This window comes from Mesocricetus auratus, unplaced genomic scaffold (assembly GCF_017639785.1).
Source record: "Mesocricetus auratus isolate SY011 unplaced genomic scaffold, BCM_Maur_2.0 Super-Scaffold_100007, whole genome shotgun sequence".
In the NCBI taxonomy this organism is placed as follows: Eukaryota; Metazoa; Chordata; class Mammalia; order Rodentia; family Cricetidae; genus Mesocricetus; species Mesocricetus auratus.
Genome location: NW_024429191.1, coordinates 59102281 through 59128005, shown reverse-complemented (window position 1 = coordinate 59128005; position 25725 = coordinate 59102281). Strand labels below are relative to the sequence as shown.

Genomic DNA, 25725 nt, shown 5'->3' with positions numbered 1-25725 from the left:
CCACAGTATGTATATAAGGATAAACAAGCTATGTGTTATATAATATCTTGTCAGGCATACATATACTCATTTATCAAATGTATGTATAGATAGACATGTACATAAATGGGATCCCATACAAAAATGGGATCATATTACATATACCTTGGAAATATAGGCACTTCCAATCAGCTGTCCCAATCCTGAGAGTTCTTCCCACTGATTTGCAAGCTATGTGCCCAGGGTGTTTTCTTGAGTGTTGCTCATAGTAGCAGGAGACAAAAGAGATCACTGAATAAATCATGCTGCATCTACACCACGGGATTCTAGGCAGTCACTGCAAAACCCAATTTGAGTTAAACCAGAAGTGTCTCCTCTACCATTCTCTATTGTGATTGTACTTTATTTCTTTGCTGACAATTTAGTGAGGCTTCTAGAGGGAGATGAAATAAATGTCAACAGGCCCCCTTGTAACTGGAAATTCAGTGAAGTAAATTTGAAGACCTGATTTAGCTTCTATTTCCTTTCCTACTAGAGCTGTGGAGGGTTTCTCCAACCTTTTTCCTCCTCTAACTTGACCTTCTGTATTGGAAACAGGAAATCCACAGCCTGCTAAGTGTCAAGTTCTTCTTGCCTGAATTTTAAACCCTTGGCCTTTTTCACTAGTGATGTTGGAAAAGTACCACATCAGATATGGTCTCTACTGTTATTTGGTGGGGTTTTGGGTTTTGTCTTTGTTTTTGTTGTTGTTATTTGTATTGAGCTTCACTACATAGCTCAAGGCTGGCCTCCAATTCACCGCAGTCCTCCTATCTCAGCGCTAAGAGAGCTGAGTATAAGTGTAAGCTACCATGCCTGACTCAAAACATAGTCTTTGGGTTTTTGTTTGTGTGTTTATTTTTAAGACAGAGTTTCACTGTAGCCCAAGCTGTCCAGAACTCACTGGCTTTGAAATCATAGCAATCCTCCTGTCTCTACCTCTTAGGAAACAGGATTACAAACACAAGCCACCACACCCAGCTGTAATGTGGTCTTTAAGTAAACTGAGAACTGATTAATTGTCTGTTCAGAAACAGTTCCTGGAACATTTGGTCCTGTTTGGTAATAAATTAAGAGGAAATAAACCACCCTAACTACCTTTTGTTCTTGCTTCTATACAGATTTGAGAAAGGACGCATCTACACATTTATTGGAGAAGTGGTCGTTTCTGTGAACCCCTACAAGGCGCTGAACATCTATGGGAGGGACACAGTTGAGCAGTATAAAGGTCGTGAGCTGTATGAGAGACCTCCTCATCTTTTTGCTATTGCTGACGCTGCTTACAAGGCTATGAAGAGGCGATCAAAAGACACCTGTATTATGATATCAGGTATTTAGAGGGGGCCCTGGTTTCAATGTCAAAGGTATTTAATCTTTTTTTTTTGAATTCTTCTTTCAAGAATTCACACAATTGATGAGTTGTTGTTTTCTGGGTTTTTTTTTAAGCTTAGAAACCTAAGGTATTTTATAGGGCCCAGAAAAGTAATGAACACTGTATTCCCTGTTTGATCAGTCTCTAGTCTTGGTTTTGGAGTCTGAGGCAAGAGGATTGCTTGAACTCTCGGAAGTTCAAGACCACCCTGAACAACATAACAAGACCTCATCTCATAAAAAAGAGTACACATTACACTTGCATGCCTTTTGGTCATTTGCAGACTGAGCCAGCATGGGATATGATTCCTCCTATCTGAAGCACACACACACAAAAAAAAATACCAATTAAAAATAACAAAAATAGTTCAAACGTTAACAGAATGAAACAAAGAAAACAATGGGCTTACATGTCAATGTGAAGAATGAACTCAAAGTCAGACTGGAGTTTGGAAGTTGGTGCTGTGGCGCAGACAGAGGCAGGGGTGGGCTTCCTGAGCATGGGCCTGAGCTTTTTGGAGGAGAAGATGAGCTGTAATCCACATGCTTAGAATGAGAGCCTAGCCACTCTCACAGTGTTAAGCACTTTGAAGCATCTCACCTAGTAAAATGAGGAGAAGGACAACACTTTTTCCCTGGCCCAGGATGGCCTCTCAAACTGTGGGAATCTCTGTTGGTGCTAATAATACTTCCCATTTACTCTAGTTGCTTTTGGGCTTTTCAAAATATTTTTGTCATCATTATTTTATTTTGGTTATCAAAATAACTTCAAGTGGTATGTAGTATAGTTATTTTTCTACTTTACAGATAAGAATGCTAAGGGTCAGAAGATTAAATAATTTAGTATTGGAATTGGAGAATTATAGCCCAGAACTAAATTGTGTTTTTTTAAATAATTAAGAAATTTAGAAAGTTATCCAGTTACACAAATTTATGAATTAAAAAGTCCTTTACTCTTTTTTTCATGCAATGTATTTTTATCATTTATCAGTGTATTTTATTATTTGTCACCTTCAAGTTCCTCCCTTCCAATTCTTCTCACCACCTCCATTTCCTCCTTCCAACTTCATGTCTTCTTTTTTGCTTATAACCCACCCAAATCTAGTTGATATTAGATATCTTTATACACATGTATGTAGAGCCATCCCCTGGAGGATGATCAACCTACCAGGATCTACACCCCTGAAAAAAACTGATGCTCTTTTCCCCAAGTAGCCATCAACTTTTGGTAGCTCCTCAGCTAGAGGTGGGCCTTGGAAGGTCCTTTCCCATCCATGCTAGATATTGGCAGGCATGAATTTCATGCAGGGTCTGGTGCAGGCAACCACAGCTACTTCTTGTGAGTTATGAGTACAGGGGCCTATCATGTTTTAAAGACAAGTTAAAACAGTCCTCCCCAACTTCTGGGTCTTAAAACCTTTCCACCCTTTCTTATACAGTGTTCCTTGAGCTTTGTGATAAAGATATCCCACTTATGGTTAAGCCCTGTATAGACCCTCATTCTCTAGAGTTTTTAGACCAGTTGGGAGTCTCTGTATTAACCATTGTCACTACAAAAAGAATTTTAGAAGGCAGTTTAAGACTATGTCCATTTATAAAAGTAACAGTAGTAGATTCCTCTAGGGCTGTGACCTCCCCAGCCACAGATTCTTGGCTAAGTTTACAATACCAGGCATAAGTTTCCTCCTGTGGATTGGGCCTTAAGTCCAATCAGATAGTAGTTGGTTACCCCCATAACATTCTTGCCATTACTGTAACTCACAGAGTAAAACTGTTGATGAACACCAATATCAGCAGCCTACGTAGCACCTTCTGGGTACCGTGAAAGCAAGCAAGCAGAGAGAAAGCTTCTAGGTCAGGTCCAGCTTGATTTCTACATCTCCAGTGACCAAAGTATACAGTATCTTCAGCAGTAGGGTCTAAGTGAACAACCATGAGCAATGGCAATAGCTGTGTTCCTCTAGGACCCATCTAACATGGGGAAAAATTCACTTGTTCTTGAACGTCTTGTCCCCCAACATTCCAGAAGTAGCAGATGGTAATGTGTGTCCTTTTGCATATTTTCTATCTATGTGTAGGAACATAGAGTCACACATGCATAAGTAAGTAAAAATACATAATTGTAAGCATATACTGCTATTACAAAGTTAGCTTTTCCAATCAGCAGTTTATAGTGGACATACTTTCATTAGAGTTTCTATAGAACTAGCACATTCTCTTTAGCAGTTCTATATGTAGTTACTATTTTTATCCAATTATTTATCAATCTGTTAGCCCAATTTTAGCCATAACACATAGTATATTCTATTAAAAGATGGGAGATTGGGACTGTAGAGATAGCTTAGTGGTTAAGAACACTGACTGCTCTTCCAGAGGAACTGGGTTCAATTCACAGCACCCACATGGCAGCTAACAACTGTCTGTAACTCCAAGATCTGATACCTTCACACAGACATACATGCAGGCAAAACACCAGTGCACATAATATGAAAATAAATAATTTTTTAAAAGATGGGATATTGATACGTTTGATTACACTACATTTAAAAATATTTTCTTGGGAGAAAGTTTAGTAAGTGATATTTTGGGGTTTAAACAACTAGATGGAATTTCTAAATCTTTCCCTCCACCACTACCACTTGTACCCATTATCACACTTTACCATGATGTCTTGTATCTCAAACATGTTGTCTTTTTTCACTAAAATTATTGTGTTTGGTTTAAGATTTTTGCTTTTCTTTCCTTTTTTATGCTAAGAATCTGGATCTGTCTGGTTTCAGAAATCCCTGTGCTCAAGCTACCTTTCTCAGCCCTCTGATTCTCTGGGACTGTGAGCACTTGACTCTAATTTTTGTAATCAATTACTTTATTCCCATTAAATTTAAAATAAGTTTTCTGTGGAAAATAAAGTGATACGAATGTAGCTGTAGCTATTGTTTGGATCAGCACCTTAGTTTGTTTCAGCTATACTTAGGAGTGATTGTTTAATCTAAGGATTTAGTTTACCACAATTTACTCCTTGATATATTTTTCCTTAACTAAATACTGATTTGCAATTTATAATTTTGCTTCTGTCACTTTTTAAGACATGTTCATATCTATGAGAAGCAGCCAAGGACAAAATAATAAGAAAGGGGGAGGAGGAGGAGGAGGGTGGAAGACAATGTAACACATGGAATTTTAAATGAATAAAGGTTTAAATTATTCTGTTGACAATGAGCTTACTTCTGGCTTACCTTATGGTGTTAAATCCTCCAGGGGAAAGTGGAGCTGGTAAAACAGAGGCCAGTAAGTACATCATGCAGTATATCGCCGCCATCACCAACCCCAGCCAGAGAGCAGAGATAGAAAGGTAAGGCTCAGGGACACAGGCTGGTGGGGCTGGGCTTCTCCTAGTGTGCATATGGGCTAGGCCTAAACTGCAGGCATCAAACATTTTTTGATGTGTAAATTACTTTGATTCTCACATTGCATATTATCTTTCTGCTTTTACTTCTATTACTATATCGATTTCCAGCTTAACCAAGTTAAAAAAAATGTTAAAACTACTTTGAAATAGTTGAAGGTGTCCTGGTTCCAGCCAGTTTTCAACCTCAGGAACAGTTTTGGCTTTATTGTTTAAGCCTCTGGAGGTTTCTTTCTCTATGTTTTAAAAAGTTGTGCTCTGAGTGACACGAAGTCCTGGAAGGTAAACCCATGACTTCCCATCACTAACACAACCATAACCCACAGATGCTGGGAGCCAAAGTAAGGTTCATGTGTAAGAGGGCCTCATACTGCACTGTGCTGGGCTCACAGTTCGATGAGTAGCATAGTTCTGCACTGTGTGGGGCACCCATGTTTAAAACAGTGCCTGGCATACAGTGTTTGCTAATAAATGTATAAGGAGTGAATGGGTGACTGTTTTGTTTGTTTTTTAATGAGGCAACATGGCTGGCCTTCTTATGCAGTGCAGCCTTTTCCAAGAAGGAGAGGGGTGCTTTCCTGATTGACTGCTTTGAAGCTGAATATTAGTTTACTGAAGAGTCACAACGCATCTGTACATCACAGCAGCTCAACAGCCTGGGATCCAGGGTGCTGGGTGATGTGAAGGAAGAGAATTTACAATTGATGCTACTGTGTGGACTTTGCATTTTCATCGTAACTGGGTTACGCAGTCAAAAGAAACCTTTTAAAATCTGTGACATATTCCCACTTGTGATTTTTCACTTTGCAGTCTAATTTGAGGGTGAACATTTGATCAAATTTTTGTAATTTCTTTTGAACCTCAGGAGAGTAACTGGCTGAGAGCTAAATTACTTTCATTTCTGTATAGCAGATAAGGCTTATGTAAATTTACTGTCTTTCTGGAGCATATCAGGCCATCACCTTATGGTTTCCTTTTTAAGCCAGCAGTTCCTACACACATGCCTTTGTTCACCATACAGTCATTTATGGGAAGCAGTTCGAAGTGTTCCTTGCAGGATTAGTGGGAGGGAAGATGGTCCACTAATCAGGTCATGTCAGAGGCCAGGTTATTCCTACAGGTGTGACTATGTGAAGAATCTTGTCAGTGAAATAGAAACAAAGAGATAACTAAAAGTTAAGATTTATCCAGTTTTTTAAGTGTCTTCATCTCTGAAATTTTTATAATAACTTTGATATATTTTTGTTAAAGAGTGAAGAATATGTTGCTGAAGTCAAACTGTGTTTTGGAAGCTTTTGGAAATGCCAAAACCAATCGTAATGACAATTCAAGCAGGTTTGGGAAATACATGGATATCAACTTTGACTTCAAGGGAGACCCTATTGGGGGACATATCAATAACTACTTGCTGGAAAAGGTAAATGTGTAGATTTCTAGGGTGATGCTTGTGAGAGCTGAATGTTTAAAAATACTATTTGTGAAATTTCATTTATTGTTTTAAAATAGTGTTTAATCCTATTATCCCTCTTCAAGTTTGCCTTCCCACTTTTCATCCACAAACACAAAGGTTAGTGCGGTATCTGAGTGCTACAAACCATGCCTTGAGCATTATAAAGTTTTAAATGATAGTTACATGATTTAAATCTATTGTTATTAATTGATTTGTTCTACTTTCCTGACATGTTGAAATCTGTATCTCAATAGCAGAATTATAGCTGATTTTCTACTTATTCAATTGTGTGTAGCTATGAAAGTAAAATTATGCCATAAACTCAATTACACAAAGTAAAAAAAAAAGAGTTTGCCTTCCATAATAAGATACTCTCTTCCTGTGTTCTCTTTGGGGTAATTAGCCCAGTGGTTCTCAACCTTCCTAATGCTGCAATCCTTTAATACATTTAGTTCCTCATGTTATGGTGACCCCCAAACATAAAATTATTTCATCACTACTTGATAACTGTATTTTTGCTACTGTTATTATCATAATGTAAATATCTGATACACAGGATATCTGATATGCAACCCCTGTGAAAGGGTCGATCAACCCCCAAAGGAGTCATGACTCAGAGGTTGATACCCCTGACTTAGTATATTGAGTTAGAAAATGTTAGACTTTGTCAGCGTAGATTTGGGATGTGTGGCATCCACACCACGAACAAGTCCGCGGTATCAGGAAATGAAAGACATGACGTCTGGCTGTTTGCACTAAGAGAATGCGTCTGCCACCTTTATTGCCAGAAGAATGCATGTGTATCTGTGTCTCTGCATGCTGTATGTCTGCCTGTGTGTCTGCCTGTGAGGAGGGAGCAGCCTTATATACAGACTTATAGCACAGTGGAGAAACCCCAGGTGTAAGAGCTCGTGTTTTCCTCATGCTAGATATTGATGTCAGGTGGGCAAGGCCAGGGCTGTAAGCCAGGACTAGAGAACAGGATGCACATGTGGTGATCAGCTGACAAACAATGCACAGAAATCCATGGGGGCTGGGACCCAACAGGGGTGTGTATGGGACAGGAAGAATGTGTGACAAATCTGGGTAAGATTTAACTCAAACCAATCAAATCACTCTCTCCCTCCGGCCCTCCTTTCTCCTATGTAGCTAAGGTTGGCATGTAACTCACCGTCCTCATGCCTCAGCTTTCTAAGAGTTGAGGTTACAGGAGTATACACCGTCATGCCCAGCTTTCAGGCATAGCCTTTTCTTATGTCTCTATCCTCCATTCAGTTTACTTTTAGCTAAATTGAAATTTCCCTTCCTCTAGCTTCTGGTTGCTTACTGCTATATAGTGTATATAACTGACTGCAGCAGGACACAGGCATTCATTCTCTCAATCCAGTTAAGCCATGTTATACAGTCACCTCCACCTTGAATTGTGCTTTGATGTTTCTCTGTCAAGGGTTCCCCATCCCAGTGACCCCACAGCATCTTATAGTGCTGTAATTTCTATTATCTGTTATATAGAAGCTGACTATTAAGTAAATAAGTGCTTTATCAGAGTCAGTTGGAAAGAAATAGGAAATACCAAGTACTACCCATCTCCTCCATAATGTTTCCTGATTCCACTGTGTGTACATACTCAATCAAAAAGAACACTTTGAATGAACACACATGTTGAGCAGCCTTTTTAGAGAATCTAAGCAGGGTCCCTAGGGCCTGATCATGTTGCCGGATTTTATTATAGGATATGAGGCATTGCTCTTTGAATTACCAGCAGACTCTGAACAAGGGAATGTTGAGAATGTTCCTCCCTAGTGTTCCTTTCCAAATCCCCCCTCAGATTCCTACTGATTGTACATTCTATCTTTAGACTCCAGGTTGAAAAAACATGACTTCATTCCTCATGAATGATAAGGCACCCCCATTTTAAGCAATATAAATAATTATCAAAATAGTGCCAGGAAGACCATAGAGAACACCCATCTCTGATAAGCTTTGGCCACAAATTTTTAATATACTGTGAATACAAGATTCTCTAAGAATGTTGCTTCTGTTTCATTTATACCTACATTTCAGATTAACCATTTTTAAAAATATTTTATTTTTAGTCTCGTGTGATTGTGCAACAGCCGGGAGAACGAAGCTTCCATTCTTTTTATCAGGTTAGTAATCTGTCAGTTCCTTATCCAGAGAATTGATCATTTGCCTGGTTGTGCTGAGAAGTCTTTTTACTGTACTCTCATCTGTCCTACACCTCTCTGGCTTCCCTTGTCTCCACAACAAATTACATGTATGTACAGGCATGCACACATCTACCCGACCTAAGAGACTGTGAGTGTGAGCATTGTGAGAGCTGGTATCTGGCCAGCCAAGTGAATGCTCCCAGGCTGAGCATCACCTGCCTTTCCTCATGGTGGAGTTAACAGTATAATGGCCATGAAAGCTTTTGCTGTGGTACCCTCTAGATGTGTTGATTTCATTTTCTTTTGAATTGAGTTACTACTATTCCTGTACTTGAGAGTTACAGAGATGGGAATGTAAATTTGATTTATGTTGCTCTTGATAGGCATAGGGCAATATGATTACTTTAAAAACAAAAGCAGGATTTATGAATCCAAGGGAGAATTCTCCTCTGTGCTGTCAACACTCAGAAAAAATAAATGGCTTTTGGGGAATGTTATTAGAGTTTGAAACAAACTCTTAAAGAGCCCTCCTTTGGCATGTCTGCTCTCATAGAGCAAGTTGACATTCATAAGATCTTTGAAGATCCAAGTAATGTAAACCAAGACTACTACAAAAGCTGTTGACCTAATTAAGTAACATTTGAAGTTTTAAAGAATTAAAAATATGGGATTAGGGAGCTATCTCAGTTGACAAAATGCTTTCTGTGAGTTCAGTCCCCAGAACCTATGTTTTTTTAAAAAAATAAAGGCAGGATTGGTGGTGTCCATGTACAATCCTAGTGCTAGGTAGACAGAGACAGTCCTGGAAACCACTGGCTCCAGGCCAATTTAAAAAACAGAGTGAATGGAACCCGAGGAATGACACACACCCAAAGCTGACTTCCATGCACACGCCAACAGGAACACACTTGCAATCACACATTTAATACCTTGAGTTAAAAAGATTTATTTCTGGGTAACTGTCTCTGAAGGTAGTTAATGGTGACAGTACAGTCGAATACAACATTGTTTGATTAGATAACTGCTTTAGTCAATGCCATTCAAGTTCTGGTATGTTTGGTTAAAAAAGTTTATCATTCTTTAAGATCTGATAACTGTATATTTGAAGCAAGCCAGAGCTTTCTGTTCAGTACATAACCCCTTCTGAAGGCATGCTCTATAGCACAAAAGTGTGACGAATTTGTTTTGTGTTTCTATTGACAGTTTGCTGGATTTTAGGTAAATATTTCTCTATAAAATATAAGAATTGTCTATTTCAAGAACTTACAGCTTTTGCCAGTATCTTTCCCAGTTGGATGAAGTTACTGAGAAGTATCTTCACTCTGTGTAAGAGTCACAGCCATCAGTCACACTCCTTCCTGACTGTGACAATTGAGGAAAAGCTGTTCAGCACATGGGACTCCTTGTGACTGTCAGCTGGTGCCTCTTCTCCAGAAATGTTGACTTTTCTAAATTCAGCAGAGTGACACTGCTAAGCAGTGATAGTCCTTGTGAATGCATAACATTCTGCCTATCTTAATATATAGAAGCCATTTACCTATAAGTGAGAACAACAGCAACAAAACAAAATCCAAAAATTTCCTCAAAGCATGTAACAGAGGACATAAATGTGTGAGGCCCAGAAAATGAGTAGGAACTAGATCACCACTAAGTTAGAATATTTGACATTTGGGAGGTCAGTATTTGCTTTGACAGTTCGATTAGTCAGGTGGAACCCTGGAGGGACAGAAGCAAAAGAATGAGGGTTTGCTAAAACAGTATTTATTAGATTGGATTACACGATGCTATCTGGGTAGTCCAGCAATGGTGTCTTCGTGCTGGAGACTGGAGAGGCTGAGAACCCAGTAGCTGCTCAGCCCCTGAGACTGGGTGCCTCAACAGGGCATTCTGGTGCTGAAGGCCTGACAATTCCCGAAGTGCTGGTTGCAGTGGTTATGGCTGCAGCAGCAACAAAGTGGATGAGTTGACCTGCAAGATTCAAAGAAGATAAGCAAAGCTGCCACCCAAAGCTGCCCACATTTAGGGTGGTCTTCTCAATTCAAGTACCTGATCAGGAAGGTCCCTCACAGGAGAGTACACAGCAGCTTACCTTTCAGTTGGTTTTAAATGCAGTCAAGTTGACAATTCTGATTAACCATCACAGCAATTTAATTTAAATTGAATGTTTTCCAGCTGCTCCAGGGAGGTTCTGAGCAGATGCTGCACTCTCTACACCTGCAGAAATCCCTTTCATCCTACAACTACATCCGTGTGGGGGCACAGCTGAAGGTTAGTTTCTTCTTTGAGAATGGAGAGGAGGCATAAGGAACACAAGCTGTTCACCCAACCCCTCTGCTGCCCTCAGGCAGATGAATTTTCTCTGTTCTGCTTTTAAAAATCTTAACGGGGGGGGGGTTGGGGGAAGGGCACGGGAAGAGGGGAGGGAATGGGAGAGGGACCTGGAACTGACTTGTGAAGCAACCTTGTTTCTTATCTAAATTTAAACTGGAAAATAAAAGAAAAAAAAAGTACACACAAAACTAAATGAAGGAATTTGTGTAGGTTATCAATGTTATATAATGAAGATATAGACACATACAAAAATTTAACAAACACTGTAACATAGAGACTGAATGTCAGACAATTGAAATGAAATTTATATACAGAGTCTCTGATCTTATGACACAATGATTTCTTTTTCCACTAAAGCATGTGGCAATATCCATAAACATACCCAATGTAGAAAACTAATATTGTATTAGGAGGAAAAAGGGAAGGAAAAAAAGAAAGGAGGCACGGAGGAAGGAAGATTGAGGGAGGAAGGGAGGAAAGAAGGAACGTAGGGAGGAAGAAAAAGAGGACACAAAGGAAAGGAAGAACAAATGTGTCCCCCAAGAATTCATCAAGCAAAATTAGAGAACAACAACCGAAAATGTGATTGATCTTTGTAAAACTCAGGGTGGCTATAAATAAGTCCTTGGATTGAAAAATAAAAGGTTATTTTGAAAAAAAATCTCCGTCCGAAATTTATGCCACCACTGAACTGAACACCTGACTAAATAATCTTGTATGGCTGTATTGTCCTCATCTGTGTTCAGGGTTTTCTCTTTATCTGACTTCATGAAACTGAAACCGTAAAAACACTGAAGACTAGGAAGCCTTCCTTTTATAAGAGTTGGTGTAATTTGGTCAAAGACATGTTGCTATGACAAAATTAAACACATTCTCTCTCTGTCTCTCTCTGTCTCTCTCTGTCTCTGTCTCTCTCTCTGTCTCTCTCTCTGTCTCTCTCTCTCTGTCTCTCTCTCTGTCTCTCTGTCTCTGTCTCTGTCTCTCTCTCTCTCTCTCTCTCTCCCCCTTCCTCCCTCCTTCTCTCCCTCTCTCCCTCTCTCCAGGGCTGTCCTGAGACTTGCTCTGTAGACCAGGTTGGCCTCAAACTCAGAATCCCCTGTCTCTGCCTCCTTAGTATTGGGATTAAATGAGTATGCCACCATCATCCATCTTCCTACTATTTTTAAATATTGGTTGTAATTATCCGAGAATAATTTTGTGTCCCTTAGGTTTTCTTTGTATTCATCTTTTAAAGGGGCCGTGTTTCTCTTCCCTTGCGTGCAAACCCTTTCTTGCACATCTGCAGGCCCTTTTTCTGCCCCTGTTTAAATTAATTTTCTTCTAGTCATCTCATAGCCAGTTTAACAATGTGGTGGTTGATGAGTGTGTATAAGAAGTAAATGTGAGATTGTCCTAGTTTGCTGGAAGTGAGGTATAGACATGCAGAAGCTATGGAAAGCTTGGGTCACAGTTTTAATTGTTGCTTCCAGAATGATAAGAGTATGTATATTTGGACCCTACATTTCTGTATTTTTAACTTTCCTGTAATAAAAAAAGAACTGCTAGCAAGGTACAGTGGCACATGCATGTAACCTCATTATCCAAAAGGTTAGACAGGAAGATGCTGAATCCACCTGGGCCATACAGCCAGACCCAGCTCAAACAAGAGAAGACACTCATGATTTTAGTTAGGTGAAACATAAAAAGATCTCTGTCAGAAATGGATGTGGGAAGTGTTTTTTATTTAAATTATTATTCCATGTAAGCTAGTTATACCCTCATTCCTGGCTTAGCAATATTTTTATTGTTGTTCCTAGAAATAAATGATACTTAGGTTTTGTAGTTAATTTTCTATTATTTGGCATTTAGGTTATATCACCTTTTTACAGTTTTCTAAGAGCGTGCTACTTTTCCTCATCTGGGGAATAAGAAGCTTGGTTACACAGTCTGAGAGCTGTTGCTAGCCTACACAAGCGGACCTGTGGGAGAACTGCAGATGCAGTAACCATTCATGGACTTAGGAAGTTCCCACATTCAACATTTTCATGTGTGATGTCACATCCCATGCCGTTGCCTCCATGGAACATAGAGCTGTGATCTTCTGTGAGCCAGCTGAGGACAGAAGCTTCCAGAAAGTTGCATGGTGTTTATTTTAAGTAACAGCTCACACACACCAATAGGTCTCATACATCTAAACAGTGTTTCTACCACAAAGTAATTTTTTAATGCTTATCTCCCTCAAAATAACTTACAAAGGCATCAAGACTTTGGCTAAACACTTCTGTCTCATAATTAATGCTCATGTGAAATGTCTATGACTTAAGATTTTCATGTTCATGTCTAGTCTTCCATCAATGATGCTGCAGAGTTCAAAGTCGTAGCCGATGCCATGAAAGTAATCGGATTCAAACCTGAGGAGATTCAAACAGTTTATAAAATTTTGGCTGTTATTCTTCACTTGGTGAGTAAGGACTCTCAAAGTACATTGTATCCCTGTGGAAACTTAAACTTCTAGAAGATTTTGTTCCTTGTCAAAAATAATTTATTTTGTGAAAATTTTGCTTTGTATTCTGAAAACTGTACTCTGATTTTCTTCATCACTTTATAATTTGAGGAGTTTTCCAAGCCACTATAAGTTTGGAGAATGTGCTCAGTTCATTGTATTGTGATATCCTCAGACCTTGAACTCAGCACCAAGCCTACTGCTGATGGCTTCTGAAACAGATGGCTGCAAATGGCCTCCAAGGCACAGCCAACCCATCTGAGGCCAGCACATAGACCAGAATGACAAAAAGTATTCATAAATATGACTACTTAAAAATATAGACCCTTTATCAAAAATGTATGCTAAGATGAAAGGATTGTCACATGTATGGAAAAGAGGAAAAGAGAAGTGCTCGGCTTTCACGTGTGCATATTCAGGAAGGTAGGCGAAAGCAAGGGCAGTCTAATTCGTGATACATCAGAAGCTCACTGGAAATGGTGTCTTTTGTTTTCATCTTTTATATAGGGAAATTTAAAATTTATAGTAGATGGTGATACACCACTCATTGAGAATGGTAAGGTTGTGTCTGCCATAGCAGACTTGCTCTCTACTAAGACAGACATGGTGGAGAAAACCCTTCTTTACCGGACGGTGGCCACGGGCCGCGACATCATCGACAAACAGCACACTGAACAGGAAGCTAGCTACGGCAGAGACGCCTTTGCCAAGGTGAGACTGAACTTGATCCGTGGGTTGCAGCCTAAGTGAAATCCTGTGAGGATGTGTTCAGACATCCCTATCAGTGGGCTAAGGCCTTTTAGAAACTCAGACTTTCTGGCCATCACTTTCTCAATAAAGTTCCTGGCTGTGAGTATCACTGCTGGAAAAGCAAACTAGACCAACTGTGGGAACGAGAGAGTCGAAGCTTCTACCTCAGCAGGTCTGGCACCGCATTACCTCTCTGCCTCATGTCCTATCTTCAGCCACTTTTCCTTATTTCAACATATTCATCTTTTCTTAAGCCTCATGAGTCCTTCCCACCTTTCTGCTTCTATCCACAGGGCCTTTGCACGCGCTGTTTCTCTGCTTGGGTTGTTCTGCCCTTCCTATCTTGCTCTGTTTAGGCATCCTGCTGGCTCAGCCCAAGTGTCTCTTCTGAGAAGCTGTCTCTGGGTTGCCTGAGCACAGAATAAATTAAAGTCACTGTGGGTGCAGGGAGATGGAGAAATAGCTCGGCAGTTGAACACACATACTACTCTTGCATAGGACCCAAGTTCAATTCCCACCACCCATCTGGGCAGCTTAACAAACTACCTGTAAATCCAGCACTAGGAAACCAACACCTCTAAGGGTACCCACATACAGACACATATAATAACTTTTAAAATTCACCTCAGACACTGTGTGGTGTGTTCTTCACCCTAATGTTCTACTTCTCAGAAACTATGTCTGTGTACTTAGTGCTATATTTCCAATAAACTATATGTCTAAGTGCTCAGCAAATATTTGGTGAATGCAATGAATAAACTCCTGCGTTTCCATGGCCATTTACTCATAGCTCAAAATTGGTGGGATAGTTTTCAGGGATGAAAAGAGCAGGTGTATCACTGATATAAAAAGGCATGGACACATACCTGGAGAAGTCTTAAAATATGAACAGTAGCCAATAACCTATTTAAAAACCCAGATTGCTTGCTTTGACATACATCATGTAGCTGTTTCTGTAATAGTGATATACATTTCCAATTATTCCACTTAGGCGATAACACATGTGCTAAATAGTAAGAAGAGGGACTCATTCCCAAAAAGACAAGAATTTATGTTGTTCTTTTTCTCACAGGCAATATATGAGCGCCTTTTTTGTTGGATTGTTAGTCGCATCAATGACATTATTGAGGTCAAGAACTATGACACCACAATCCATGGGAAAAACACTGTTATTGGTGTTTTGGATATCTATGGCTTTGAAATCTTTGACAACAACAGGTAAACTGGGTAAGATGCTTAAAACCCTGTTGTTTATTTTTTTGGTATTTAAGCCTAACATATTCCATCTCGTGTAGCTTTGAACAATTCTGCATTAACTACTGCAATGAGAAACTGCAGCAGCTGTTTATTCAGCTGGTTCTGAAGCAGGAGCAAGAAGAGTATCAGCGGGAAGGCATCCCTTGGAAACATGTGAGTGCCCTTATGGGGAGTGTATCCCTGCGTTGTCCACCTGGCATTCCTCTTGACCTTGGGTTCTTGAACTACCTGGACCGCTTCCTTCCTCCTTGAGATGTACTAGTCAGTCATGCTAGCCCAGTGGGTGCAATTCCTCTAATCTGATACCCTGCCTTGTTGATGCCCAGGACATGCTCAGTACAGCCTTATGCCTTACATTAGCTGTATAGATTATGCTACATGACTCCCTGGCTGATTTTTGTTTGTTTGTTTTTTCAATTAGAGTCTATCACCACTGGAGTTCACTCTTTAGACCTAAATTAAGTGAACTTACTTCTAGACCCAATTGTTCTTCTCTTCCTTGTGTCCTCTACTCTGTGAACTAAGTGGCAATGAACTGCTCTCAGCTGTTGACAATCCCATTCTCTGAAGCCTGTGCATTGGAATGCTGGAACACTTGTATTCCTGTACAGTTCCACCTTCTTTCTTTTGCTGTCACCTCTCTTCTGGTGGCTCTTTGTGAGCATTTATAACTGTCAGAGGCAAACTCTGCCAATAAGATATAGCTAGAAAGTGACACTGGCCTGGGCAGAGTTCACAGCTGAAAGGCTGGCTCCCTGGGCTTTCCTGTTCTTTGCCAGCAGACCACCTGCTCCTGAGACTTAGTCATTCTGCTTGGACATTTGTATTTTTAAAACAATTTTGGGAGTAGGCTTTTAAAAACTGGTTTTCTATAACTTTCTGGTATTTTCTTGTAGTTGTTTGTTTTTATTTTTGTGAGATTTTGTAATTTGTTTTGGGTTCTTTTGTTTTGTTTTTGGGGTTTTTTTTGGTTTTTTTTTTTTTGAGGCATAGTCTGATGTTTCCCAGGCTAGCCAAGAACCTGCTGTGAAACCAAGAATGACCTTGTGCTCCTAATTCTACCTCCACCTTTTAGGTACTGGGATTATAGGCTTTCACTGCCATGCCTGGTTGCTGAGTTTATAAAATTATTTGTACTCTCACCACACAATAAAAATCAAGCCGGTATTTGTTATTTGATATCAAACATAGTAGCAGTAAAAAATATTTGAAATATCATATTAAAGTTATTTTCATATTCATACCTTCCTAACTTCTATTTCTACTTACTCATTTTAAAAAGAAAGTGGTACAATAAATAGCATTTCTGCCTCAAATTGCATCTTTGCCTCTTCCATCATGTGTTAAATATTAGAATGCCATAAAATTTCATTTAACATATTAGGCTAAATTTTATGTATTTAAAATAAGTCAGAGTTGTCAGTTTTATTATTAAAAAAAGAACTGCCTGTTGTTTGATTTAAGCAATGACCTCTCATAGCTATTTAAAATGTAACTCAAGCTACTCTGTAGTGCTGCACGCCTTTAATCCCAGTACTAGGGAGGCGGAGGCAGGCAGATCTCTGAGTTCAAGATCAACCTGATCTACAAAGTTAATTCCAGCAAGTCAGGGATACACAGGGAAATAAATAAATAGATAAATAAATAGCATATAACACAAAAGACTAGACATGGAGCTGAAAGCCACAGCAAACAACTGGTATAGGCCTGTAGACATGAAAGCCTGAAGCTGGAGTTCACAAGACACATTCGTGTTCTGCTGTGAGTCTCTAGAGCTTTCAAGAGGTAATGGAGGCGATGCTTAGTTAGGTGCCTCTGACATGAGATGGGACACATCAGCACACAGTACAGAAATGTTTGCTCATGAGTGACTCACCTTTGTGACATACAGCTTGCCTGAGAGAGGCCTGTGAAGGCTGTTTCTATGCAGTCCATCAGAGCAAGAAGGTGGTAGTAGATTTCTGTCTACATCTTATATACACTGAAGTTGCTAAAAGGTCAAAGTTCTTAATTTAATTTGTTTCTTGGAAGCAAATGGAAAGCTTATTTTTACCTTTTATATATACTTAGGTGTCAATTAATTTTTGAAAATTATTATTCCCAGAAAAGTTTCAAAAGTGTTAGATTCATATGCTTTCTAACTTTGGGGAAACTAGAGGAAATTCTCTTTTGGATTTTTGTCAATGCATGTCACATGAGTAGAACGGCAGAGTCTGTGGAGTGCTTTAACTTCATTAACATAAGAACATCAAATGATTTTTCAGGTTATCTGCTGACATTAGTGGAAACTGTTTCATGATTAATGGCAAACAGATTAGGGACTTTCAGAATGAAGGAGTGGGGTTGGGTATAGGAGTGGGAGACAGGAAGGACTAAGACAAGAATTAATCACATTTGCCTTAGTCTGTAGTCATCCCTGGTGCTTCCTATATGGCATAAGGAGAATGCAGACAGTAAGTCAGGAACCTCTTTTAAAATATGTGCTCATCTGGACTTGGCCTCACTAATGCTGTCTGCCTTTTAGACAACAAAGTGCTACACAAGTTTGTGAAATGAAAAGAGACACCTGTGTGTCTTGCCCATCGAGGTTCCCAGTTCTCTTGGGCATTGCTTTCTTGCTTGTCCTGCAGATTGATTACTTCAACAACCAGATCATTGTGGACCTTGTGGAGCAGCAGCACAAGGGCATCATTGCAATCCTGGATGACGCTTGTATGAATGTTGGCAAAGTCACCGATGGAATGTTCCTTGAGGCTCTCAACACTAAATTGGGCAAACACGGTCATTTTTCCAGCCGAAAGGTAATAATGTGCTATAAAATTTTTGTTTGTTGTGGACCCCAGACTGATAACTGGGAAACCAGCATAGGACTGTCAGTGAGGAAGCCTGGGCAATCTATGGGGCCTCTGATAGTAAATCATTATTTATCCTTAGCACACGAATGTACTTTAGGAGCCCATTCCACATAGAGGGATACCCTCTCAGCCTAGACACACAGGGGAGGGCCTAGGCCCTGCTCCAAAGGATATGACAGACTTTGAAGATCCTTCATGGAAGGCTTCACCCTCCCTGGCAACAGAAAGGGGTTGGGATAGGAAGTTAGTGGGGGGCAGGGGAGAAGGGGAAGGAGAGGGAAGTGGTATTGACATGCAATACAAGCTTGATTCTAATTTAAATAAAAAATATATATAAAAGATTTTTGTTTGTTGTTTGACAGGGCAACATTGCTTTACATTAGGTTAAAAGAATGTATGCTGAAATAAGGGGGGAAAGGCATGAGTGTCTAGTAAATGATGTATTGCTATGGGTGAGTTCTGCTTCTCTGACAAAAATCATAGTATCCAGGAGAGGGCGCTACAGACTGTGGAATTTGCTAGATGCAGGAAAAATGAACAGGATTCTTTAGAAAGCATGATGTCATTTACAACCAATAGGTGCTGAGTCCTTGTTCATGTGCTAGAATTTTATGCCTGCATCCGATAATTCTGGCATAAGAAATTGCTTTTGTCCTTGACTTTTCACTGTAATCCTCATTTACAAAATACAGAGTGTGCTCTGCATTTTTTAGACCCTGTGACTTGCCTAAAAGTGTGAAATCTTAACTGCAGTCCCTGTTATTGGAGAAATGCATTCTTTCAGTATATTGGATATCCTTCCAACTCTCTATTTTTACAATCTAGAAATGTCACAAATAAAACACATTTGTATAATTGGTGGAAGTTATGGTTATCAGATTTTTGTTCTAGACCTTATATGCAGAATGTTTGTTTGTCACTCATGTTTGTTTAGGTGTCATCACCCCAGTCTTCCCCACAAATGCAAGCTTGTCTAGTAGTAATCAGACACTGCCAGGAAAGCAGGCCCTGTTCCTTAACGTCCAGAAAGAAATGGGCAGGCACTTCTGTTTCTCTGTAAATCTGTGACACATTGCCACTGTCTCATGAATAAATCTACTTCCTAACTATGTCCCCTTTGGAGTTATGTAATCTGAACAGAGAAATTTCACAATTAACTAGAGAAGCTAATAATATAAGAATATAATAATAATTATTATTTTACTTTATATATATGAGTATTTGGCCTGCATGTATGTGCACCATGTACATGCAATGTCCTCAAAGGCCAGGAGAAGGTATCAGATACCATTGGGCTGGAATTATAGCCAGTGTAAGCTTCTATGTGGGTGCTGGGACTTGAAACAAGGTCCTCTGCAAAAGCAGTCAGTGTTCTTAACCACTGAGCCATTTCTCCAGCCCCTCAAGCAGATACTTTTGAAACGTAATCTCTCTTACTCTCCAGCTTTTAAAAAAAATTGCATTAACTTTCACTTACTGATTTTTGTATTCATATTGTACATATACATGCATGCCTTGGCATGCATGTGGAAGTCAGAAGACAACTTGCAGGAGTTGGTTCTCTCCACCATGGAACTTCCAAGAATCTAACGCAGACTTGGTGTCAAGCACTTTTACCCACTGAGCCATCCCACTGGCCTTCTAGTTTATTTTTTGAGACAAGGTCTTTCACTAAGCCTGAACCTCTCAGCTAAACTGGCTGGCCAGCAAGCTTCAGGTAACCTCCTGTATCTTCCCTACCAGCACTGAGGCTACAGACATCAACTCCTGTGTGATTGCTGGAGATCCAAATCAAGTCCTCATGTTTGTGCAGCAAGAACTTCAGCAACTGAGTCATCTCCAGAGCTCCATTTTTTTAAAGAATTTTGCCTAATAAAGGAAAGAAGTTGCATAGTCAACTTTTTGTTAGATAATGCTATTGGGTTGTATGTAGCCAGGTATCATTGCTATTACTAATCTGGTAGTTACTGACTTATTAAATAAAAGATTGCTGACTTTTATTTGGGGATAAAAATCTTCCTTGTGCATTAAAGACACCAAGGAAAGGCAGTCACATGATCCAAGCAACCATAAAATACTTTAAAATAAAAAGCTAAGTAATGAGTATATAGTAAAATATATTTTTTGTGATTTGAGTCTTTTTCCTTCAAGAATTTCACAAATTAAAGGACTTTTCAAAAAGGGGGGGCATAGGCTAGAGAGAGGGCTGAACAATTAAGAGTGCACACTGGCCTTGCAGAGGCTCAGAGTTCAGTTCTTAACACTCATGTCAGGCAACACACGACTGCCTTAACTGTAGATCAGGACATCTGCAGCCCTCTTCTGACCTGTAATGGCACCTATACTCACAGTGAACAACTCTCATACACACACTTAAAAGTAGAGAACATCTGTGAGAGAGCAGGGGAGGATGTAATTTAGAGTCCTCTAAACTAGAGGCTTTGGTCTCATAATTCATTCAACTCTCCACTTTCTCAGATGAATAATTATTAAAAGAGACAGAGCAAACCTCCAATTTCCTGTAATTCTTCATTTGTGAAACTCTTAGACATTGTTCCTTTAGTATCTGAAGCCTACTGTACTGGATAGGGTTGTGGGCTGTGTGACATTAGCATCTAAGTGGCACTAGTATTACAATACTAAGTGGTATTGTTTAGATTTTTACCCATCTGCCTGTCTGGGCACTACTGTAGCAAAGAAAGTTGGAGGAAGCCATGAAGAAATCCAGGGCCATATAAATGTGCCATTTCTTAAGGTATCCTCTTCAATGACAAAGAGAGATGCAAGGCTACCCTTCCGTGAAGAGCACCTAAACTGAAGTTGGCTCAACAGGCAGACAAGCCAAGTCACTATGCACATGAAGACATTCCTTCCGGTTTCCTGGAGCCTTTCCAGGGCTACCATTTATTAGCAATGTGATATAGTGGCAACTGCCTGCCTCACTGAGTCTCTGTCTCCATGTGTGTGAGGGAGAACTGTGAAGTATATGAACCTTACAGATTGTAAGCCCTCAGTGTGGTCCTCCCAAGCAGAGCATGGAAGAGAAGAATTTAAGTGTCAGAAGACATTGCATGTGTGTTTCTCAGAGAGCCATATCCTTCCATTGTCTGGCTCCCCCACCTGCTAGGGACCATCCTTTACATCCAACTAAGTAAAGGGCATCATTCATCAACTTCTGACCACATTGGGAATGGAATAGGCACACTTCATATCCATTGTCCATACCTGTCCACTTGGCCAGCTGTGTGGTATGTGCTGTGTGGGTTTCTGTCAAAAGCCTTTACCTTGTTAGCCATGTATTTAATCAGATCCCAGGGAATGTGATTTTATTTAGATATCATGATTTGTGATGTTTGGTCATATTAAGTTGGAATGTATTTTTAGGAGTTGAAAATTCAAGTTTATGTCCTTCTTTATCTCTTAGACCTGTGCCTCAGATAAAATCCTGGAGTTTGATCGGGACTTTCGAATCCGGCATTATGCAGGTGATGTGGTGTGAGTATCTTACTCTGGTACCTAGCATGATGATTTGCATGCAGCCTTACTTTAGAAAATGGGACTGGAACACTGTTGGTTGTTTTTTTTTTCACCTGTGTGTGGCTTTATTTGGGGGGGCATTTTGTGGATGAGCATAATTTAGTCTCTTGATTTGAAAAAAATTGCAGTTTCATTTCTTCCTTGTTTCTCAGACATTTGGTTTAAACATATGTTGTGTGACCATGTATACTTCCCTGTGTGGTTGGAACTCAGCGAAAGGGGACCACTGTATCAATAAACCTTGGGAACATGTTAGAGTCTAGGGTAGACACATAGATATAATGGGTTCTGCCCATAAGAAGTCAGCAGGTTAGTGGTTACAAATAGATACATCTAAGTCACAGGAAAGGAAGAAAGGACTAGGCTGGAGAGGCAGATGGTGTTATGGAAGCAGTGAGGAGTCTGGAGAAGTCTTGCTGGAGGAAGCAGTGTGCAAGCAAGTTCAGCACCATAAGTGAAAGCCGGGAGACAACAGGGGGCTGGGGGGGGGGGCACGGACATGGACTGCAGGCAAAAGAAGTTTTACTATATTATTGTCAGGTAGTGTTTGAGAAATAAAATTCTTACAAGCTGCATTTTTTATTGTCTTACAATTGACATGAAAATACCAAGCAGTGTAAAAACTACCTTGGTATGCTAGGTGTCAGTGCTCCTGTAATAAACAATCACAAACCAATAACTTAAAACAACATCTGCATTGGCTGGGGTGTAGCTTAGTGCTAAAATACTAGCCCGGCATAGGTGAAGCTCCTAGCACCACAAAATCAAATACAGAAGCAGAAGTTTGTGCTTTCAGTAGTCTCATAATTCAGGGAGCAGGAAGTTCAAAATCAGGCGATGGCAGAATCCCACCTTTTCTGGGGGCTTCTCTTAGGGATAATCTGTCCTTTTCTCACCTTTTGATGCTATGGGCATTCCTTGGCTTGTAGCTCTACCCTTATGACTGCCTCCTTGGTACATTTCTCCATTCTGAGGGTCAGCCCCCTGCCTCTGTTTTAACAGAATTTGGTGCCGTTTCTGCTCCCCATCCCAGTCTTCTGTTGGATTATTTCCTTCTTTCAGGACCTTTAACACAGTCACATCCCTTTACCACAGAAGATAGCATTCCCAGGTTCCAGGAAGGCTGATGTGGTTGTCAGATGTTATAGGTCACTTTCAGCTGCTGTATTTGTTATGCATTCACTCTTCATTGAGCCCTGTTCCTTATCTTAATGTTTAAAGAGTTCTACCTCTTTCTGTATTTATTATCTTAGGGATTCTTCCCACATAACCCATTACAAGTAGAGATTAATCAGGACAAAAGCGAGTGATTGTATTTATAAATGCTGAAAAGATGTTTGAAGAAACTTTAATGTCTACTTCTGACTAAATTAAAATTCTATAATCATAAAATAATATGGCTCAAAATTACTACCCTCTGTCAAACTAGTCATCATTGCAAGATGTCACCATTTCCCACCGTTAGGTTCTGTACCCAGATTCTAGAGTACTTAGTAGAAAAGTACTTAGTAGATGCCTCCCACTAAAATAAGCCCGAACCTCACTTACAGGCTGTTGTCTGACAATCAGGGTGATGTGAATGCAGAGCTGGACAGAGGCCTATGCCCCCAAGTCCACCTGTTTTACAGAGGAATCAGCTTCTACAGAGTGAGCAGACATCTGATCCAAAGCCTCATAACATGTTTATGGGAGAACTGAAGCAGCAACTAGGTTTCCAGGCTCCTGGTCCAGAGTCCCAGCTGGCATTCACTTTAGCCTTTCAGTCCTCGTCTGGGTTTTTATAGATTACCTTCTATATGTACAATACTTTATAGAACATGGTCTCTCTCTCTCTCTCTCTCTCTCTCTCTCTCTCTCTCTCACACACACACATACACGTAGTTAAATGTATATTTAATCATATACATACATCTATATATACACACACATGTGCATATACATGTGTGTGCATAAGAAAAGATGGTTATAATAATCGCCATATGAGTCATAGCAAGTGTTGTGACAAACTCTGAATAAGAAAACACTATAATATTTTTAGGTGTTGTGGTAAGCCCCAGGAGGCTGATGCTGCTGGGCTCGGGTGCTAGGAATTATTTTTATAGGAAGAAGTGGGAAGGGTGGTGAAAAAATATTCAGGAAGTAGCAGGGGTGTATCCTTTCTATAGTACAGATTAGAAATGCCTGCAAAAGTAAACTGAGATCAAATCACAGTGAGACTTGAACACTATACTGTGGTCTTTGACATTCAGTTTGTGTGGGTCTAACAATAGATTAAGAGTAGGGTGATTTCAAATGTTCAGTTAAATGTCAGGGTGGTATTGGGAAGAAGACCTGGATTAGGCAGTCAACAAAATAATTTTTGATGTGGTGACCTTAAAATCCCTGTGAACAGCACATCTGGAATATTTTGTTTTTGCAAAATTAAATATGTAGAATAAAAGATTAGAGTAAGAAGCCTGAGAAGTGTTGATATGATTGTCAAAAAGAAAATGGAGACAGGCAAGAGAGCAAAACTGCTAAGGAGAGGCTGCATGCAGTTACTGTTTGCACAGTCACCTAGCCCGCACTTACTCTCCCAGAACCCCACTTACTCTTTTACCCCAGCACGGAGTGAATCCCCATAGAGGCCTCTCCAGTTACTGCAGCAGTACAATTCCCCTGCCTTGTGCCCTTGCACCAACTGCCATCTTTTTTCAAAGCCTTATTTTCCGCCTTTCTCCAGACTGTGAATAGTGGGCTTGTTTCACTGTGATGCTCCTGCATGTGCCTGCTTCCAGCCCTTTATTCTTCCTGTTGACCCACATGATCCTTTTCTCCTGCTTATCCACTTCTTACCATCCTTTGCAGTTCTCCTTGGACTCTTTATACCCTGCACACTGAGTGGGTACTTAGGCAAGCCACTTGACTTCCCCACGGATGAGACAATTAGTTCCTGTATGTTGCTGTTTTGCTTTTATCTTAGGCATGCTGGATGATAGATACAACTATCTATTTTGAAGTCATCTTCTTGAGGTAAGCAATATCCAGTAGAAAATGATGTTTCTACTCAGTATGATGGGACTAGTGTCCACTTTCTTTGTGAAGGTGAGAAGCAGAGTCATTTTTATTTAGTGTGCAAAGTTTGTGGCCTTTACCTCAGAGCTAAGTGGACTGGCTTTTAGAAGTTTGATTGCAAAACTGATAGCAGAAAAGCCTGTGAACTAGAGAAGCTCGAATGTGGTCCACATGGTAATGATACATGCATTCTGTTTTCTCTCCAGCTATTCTGCCATTGGATTTATTGACAAAAATAAAGATACTTTATTTCAAGATTTCAAACGTCTCATGTATAACAGGTATGATTATTACTTTTACCTTAAATTCTTTGACATACATTGCATAGTATATGTGTATGTACATGATCACTTTTATGTGACAATTTTAAGAGTTTTAGCAGCTTTTCTGCATGCTTAATGAATGAAAATGTATATGACCTCAGGATTATAAAATCTGTAGACTTGGTACAGGGGCCACTACCAGTAAGATTTGCCTTAATTCTCCTTGAATTGTTTCTCTTTTCACTGCCACCAACCTTCTAGCACCCTATACCAATGTGCTCAGTGATTCCCAAGCCAGGCCAGAGGTGACAAGTATCAAGAAACCTCTAGTGTACCTAAAACTGTTCAAACACAAATCCCACTGCAGGGTTTTGCCCCCAGGTATGAGCCACTCTGTTGTCAGACTAGCACCTAGCATCAATGAGGCCTGGTCCTCACTGGGCTGGAGACGTTCCTCACAAACCACCCAAAGACAAAAATCTATATAGAACAAAGACAGGCAAGGGATGGAACTTTAAACCCAGTATGGAGAGAAGGTTCAGGAGGACAGAAGACGCTTCTTGGCCATTGGAGAACTTTTTCACCCATTTAGGTCTAAGTATTTCCTCAGCAGACTACAAAAGTACATTATACACTCTTCAGCCACATACTCTTTCCATACTCTGAGATACAGCTGAGAAACCAGTTTAGAAAATGTTTTTTTCTAATAGTAAATAAACTAACTTTCAGAAAAAGTAGGTGAGAGGTTAAGAGTAGAAGTGTAAGAGAAGCATTAAAAAT

The 25725-nt window shown here is 39.9% G+C and overlaps 1 protein-coding gene across 2 annotated transcripts in view; it reads left to right on the top strand.

Annotated features, from left to right (window-relative positions):
• The window catches only part of Myo1d (myosin ID), a 300654-nt gene that overhangs the window by 89742 nt on the left and 185187 nt on the right, over positions 1–25725 (top strand). For both annotated transcript variants that reach the window (XM_005076975.4, XM_021231130.2), the window contains exons 2-13: positions 1140–1348; positions 4648–4741; positions 6047–6212; positions 8342–8395; positions 10589–10684; positions 13071–13187; positions 13737–13940; positions 15052–15197; positions 15275–15389; positions 17867–18037; positions 21516–21586; positions 24889–24963. In XM_005076975.4, coding sequence (XP_005077032.1) covers positions 1140–1348; positions 4648–4741; positions 6047–6212; positions 8342–8395; positions 10589–10684; positions 13071–13187; positions 13737–13940; positions 15052–15197; positions 15275–15389; positions 17867–18037; positions 21516–21586; positions 24889–24963 — 1518 coding nt within the window. The remainder of the gene's footprint in view (positions 1–1139; positions 1349–4647; positions 4742–6046; positions 6213–8341; positions 8396–10588; positions 10685–13070; positions 13188–13736; positions 13941–15051; positions 15198–15274; positions 15390–17866; positions 18038–21515; positions 21587–24888; positions 24964–25725) is intronic.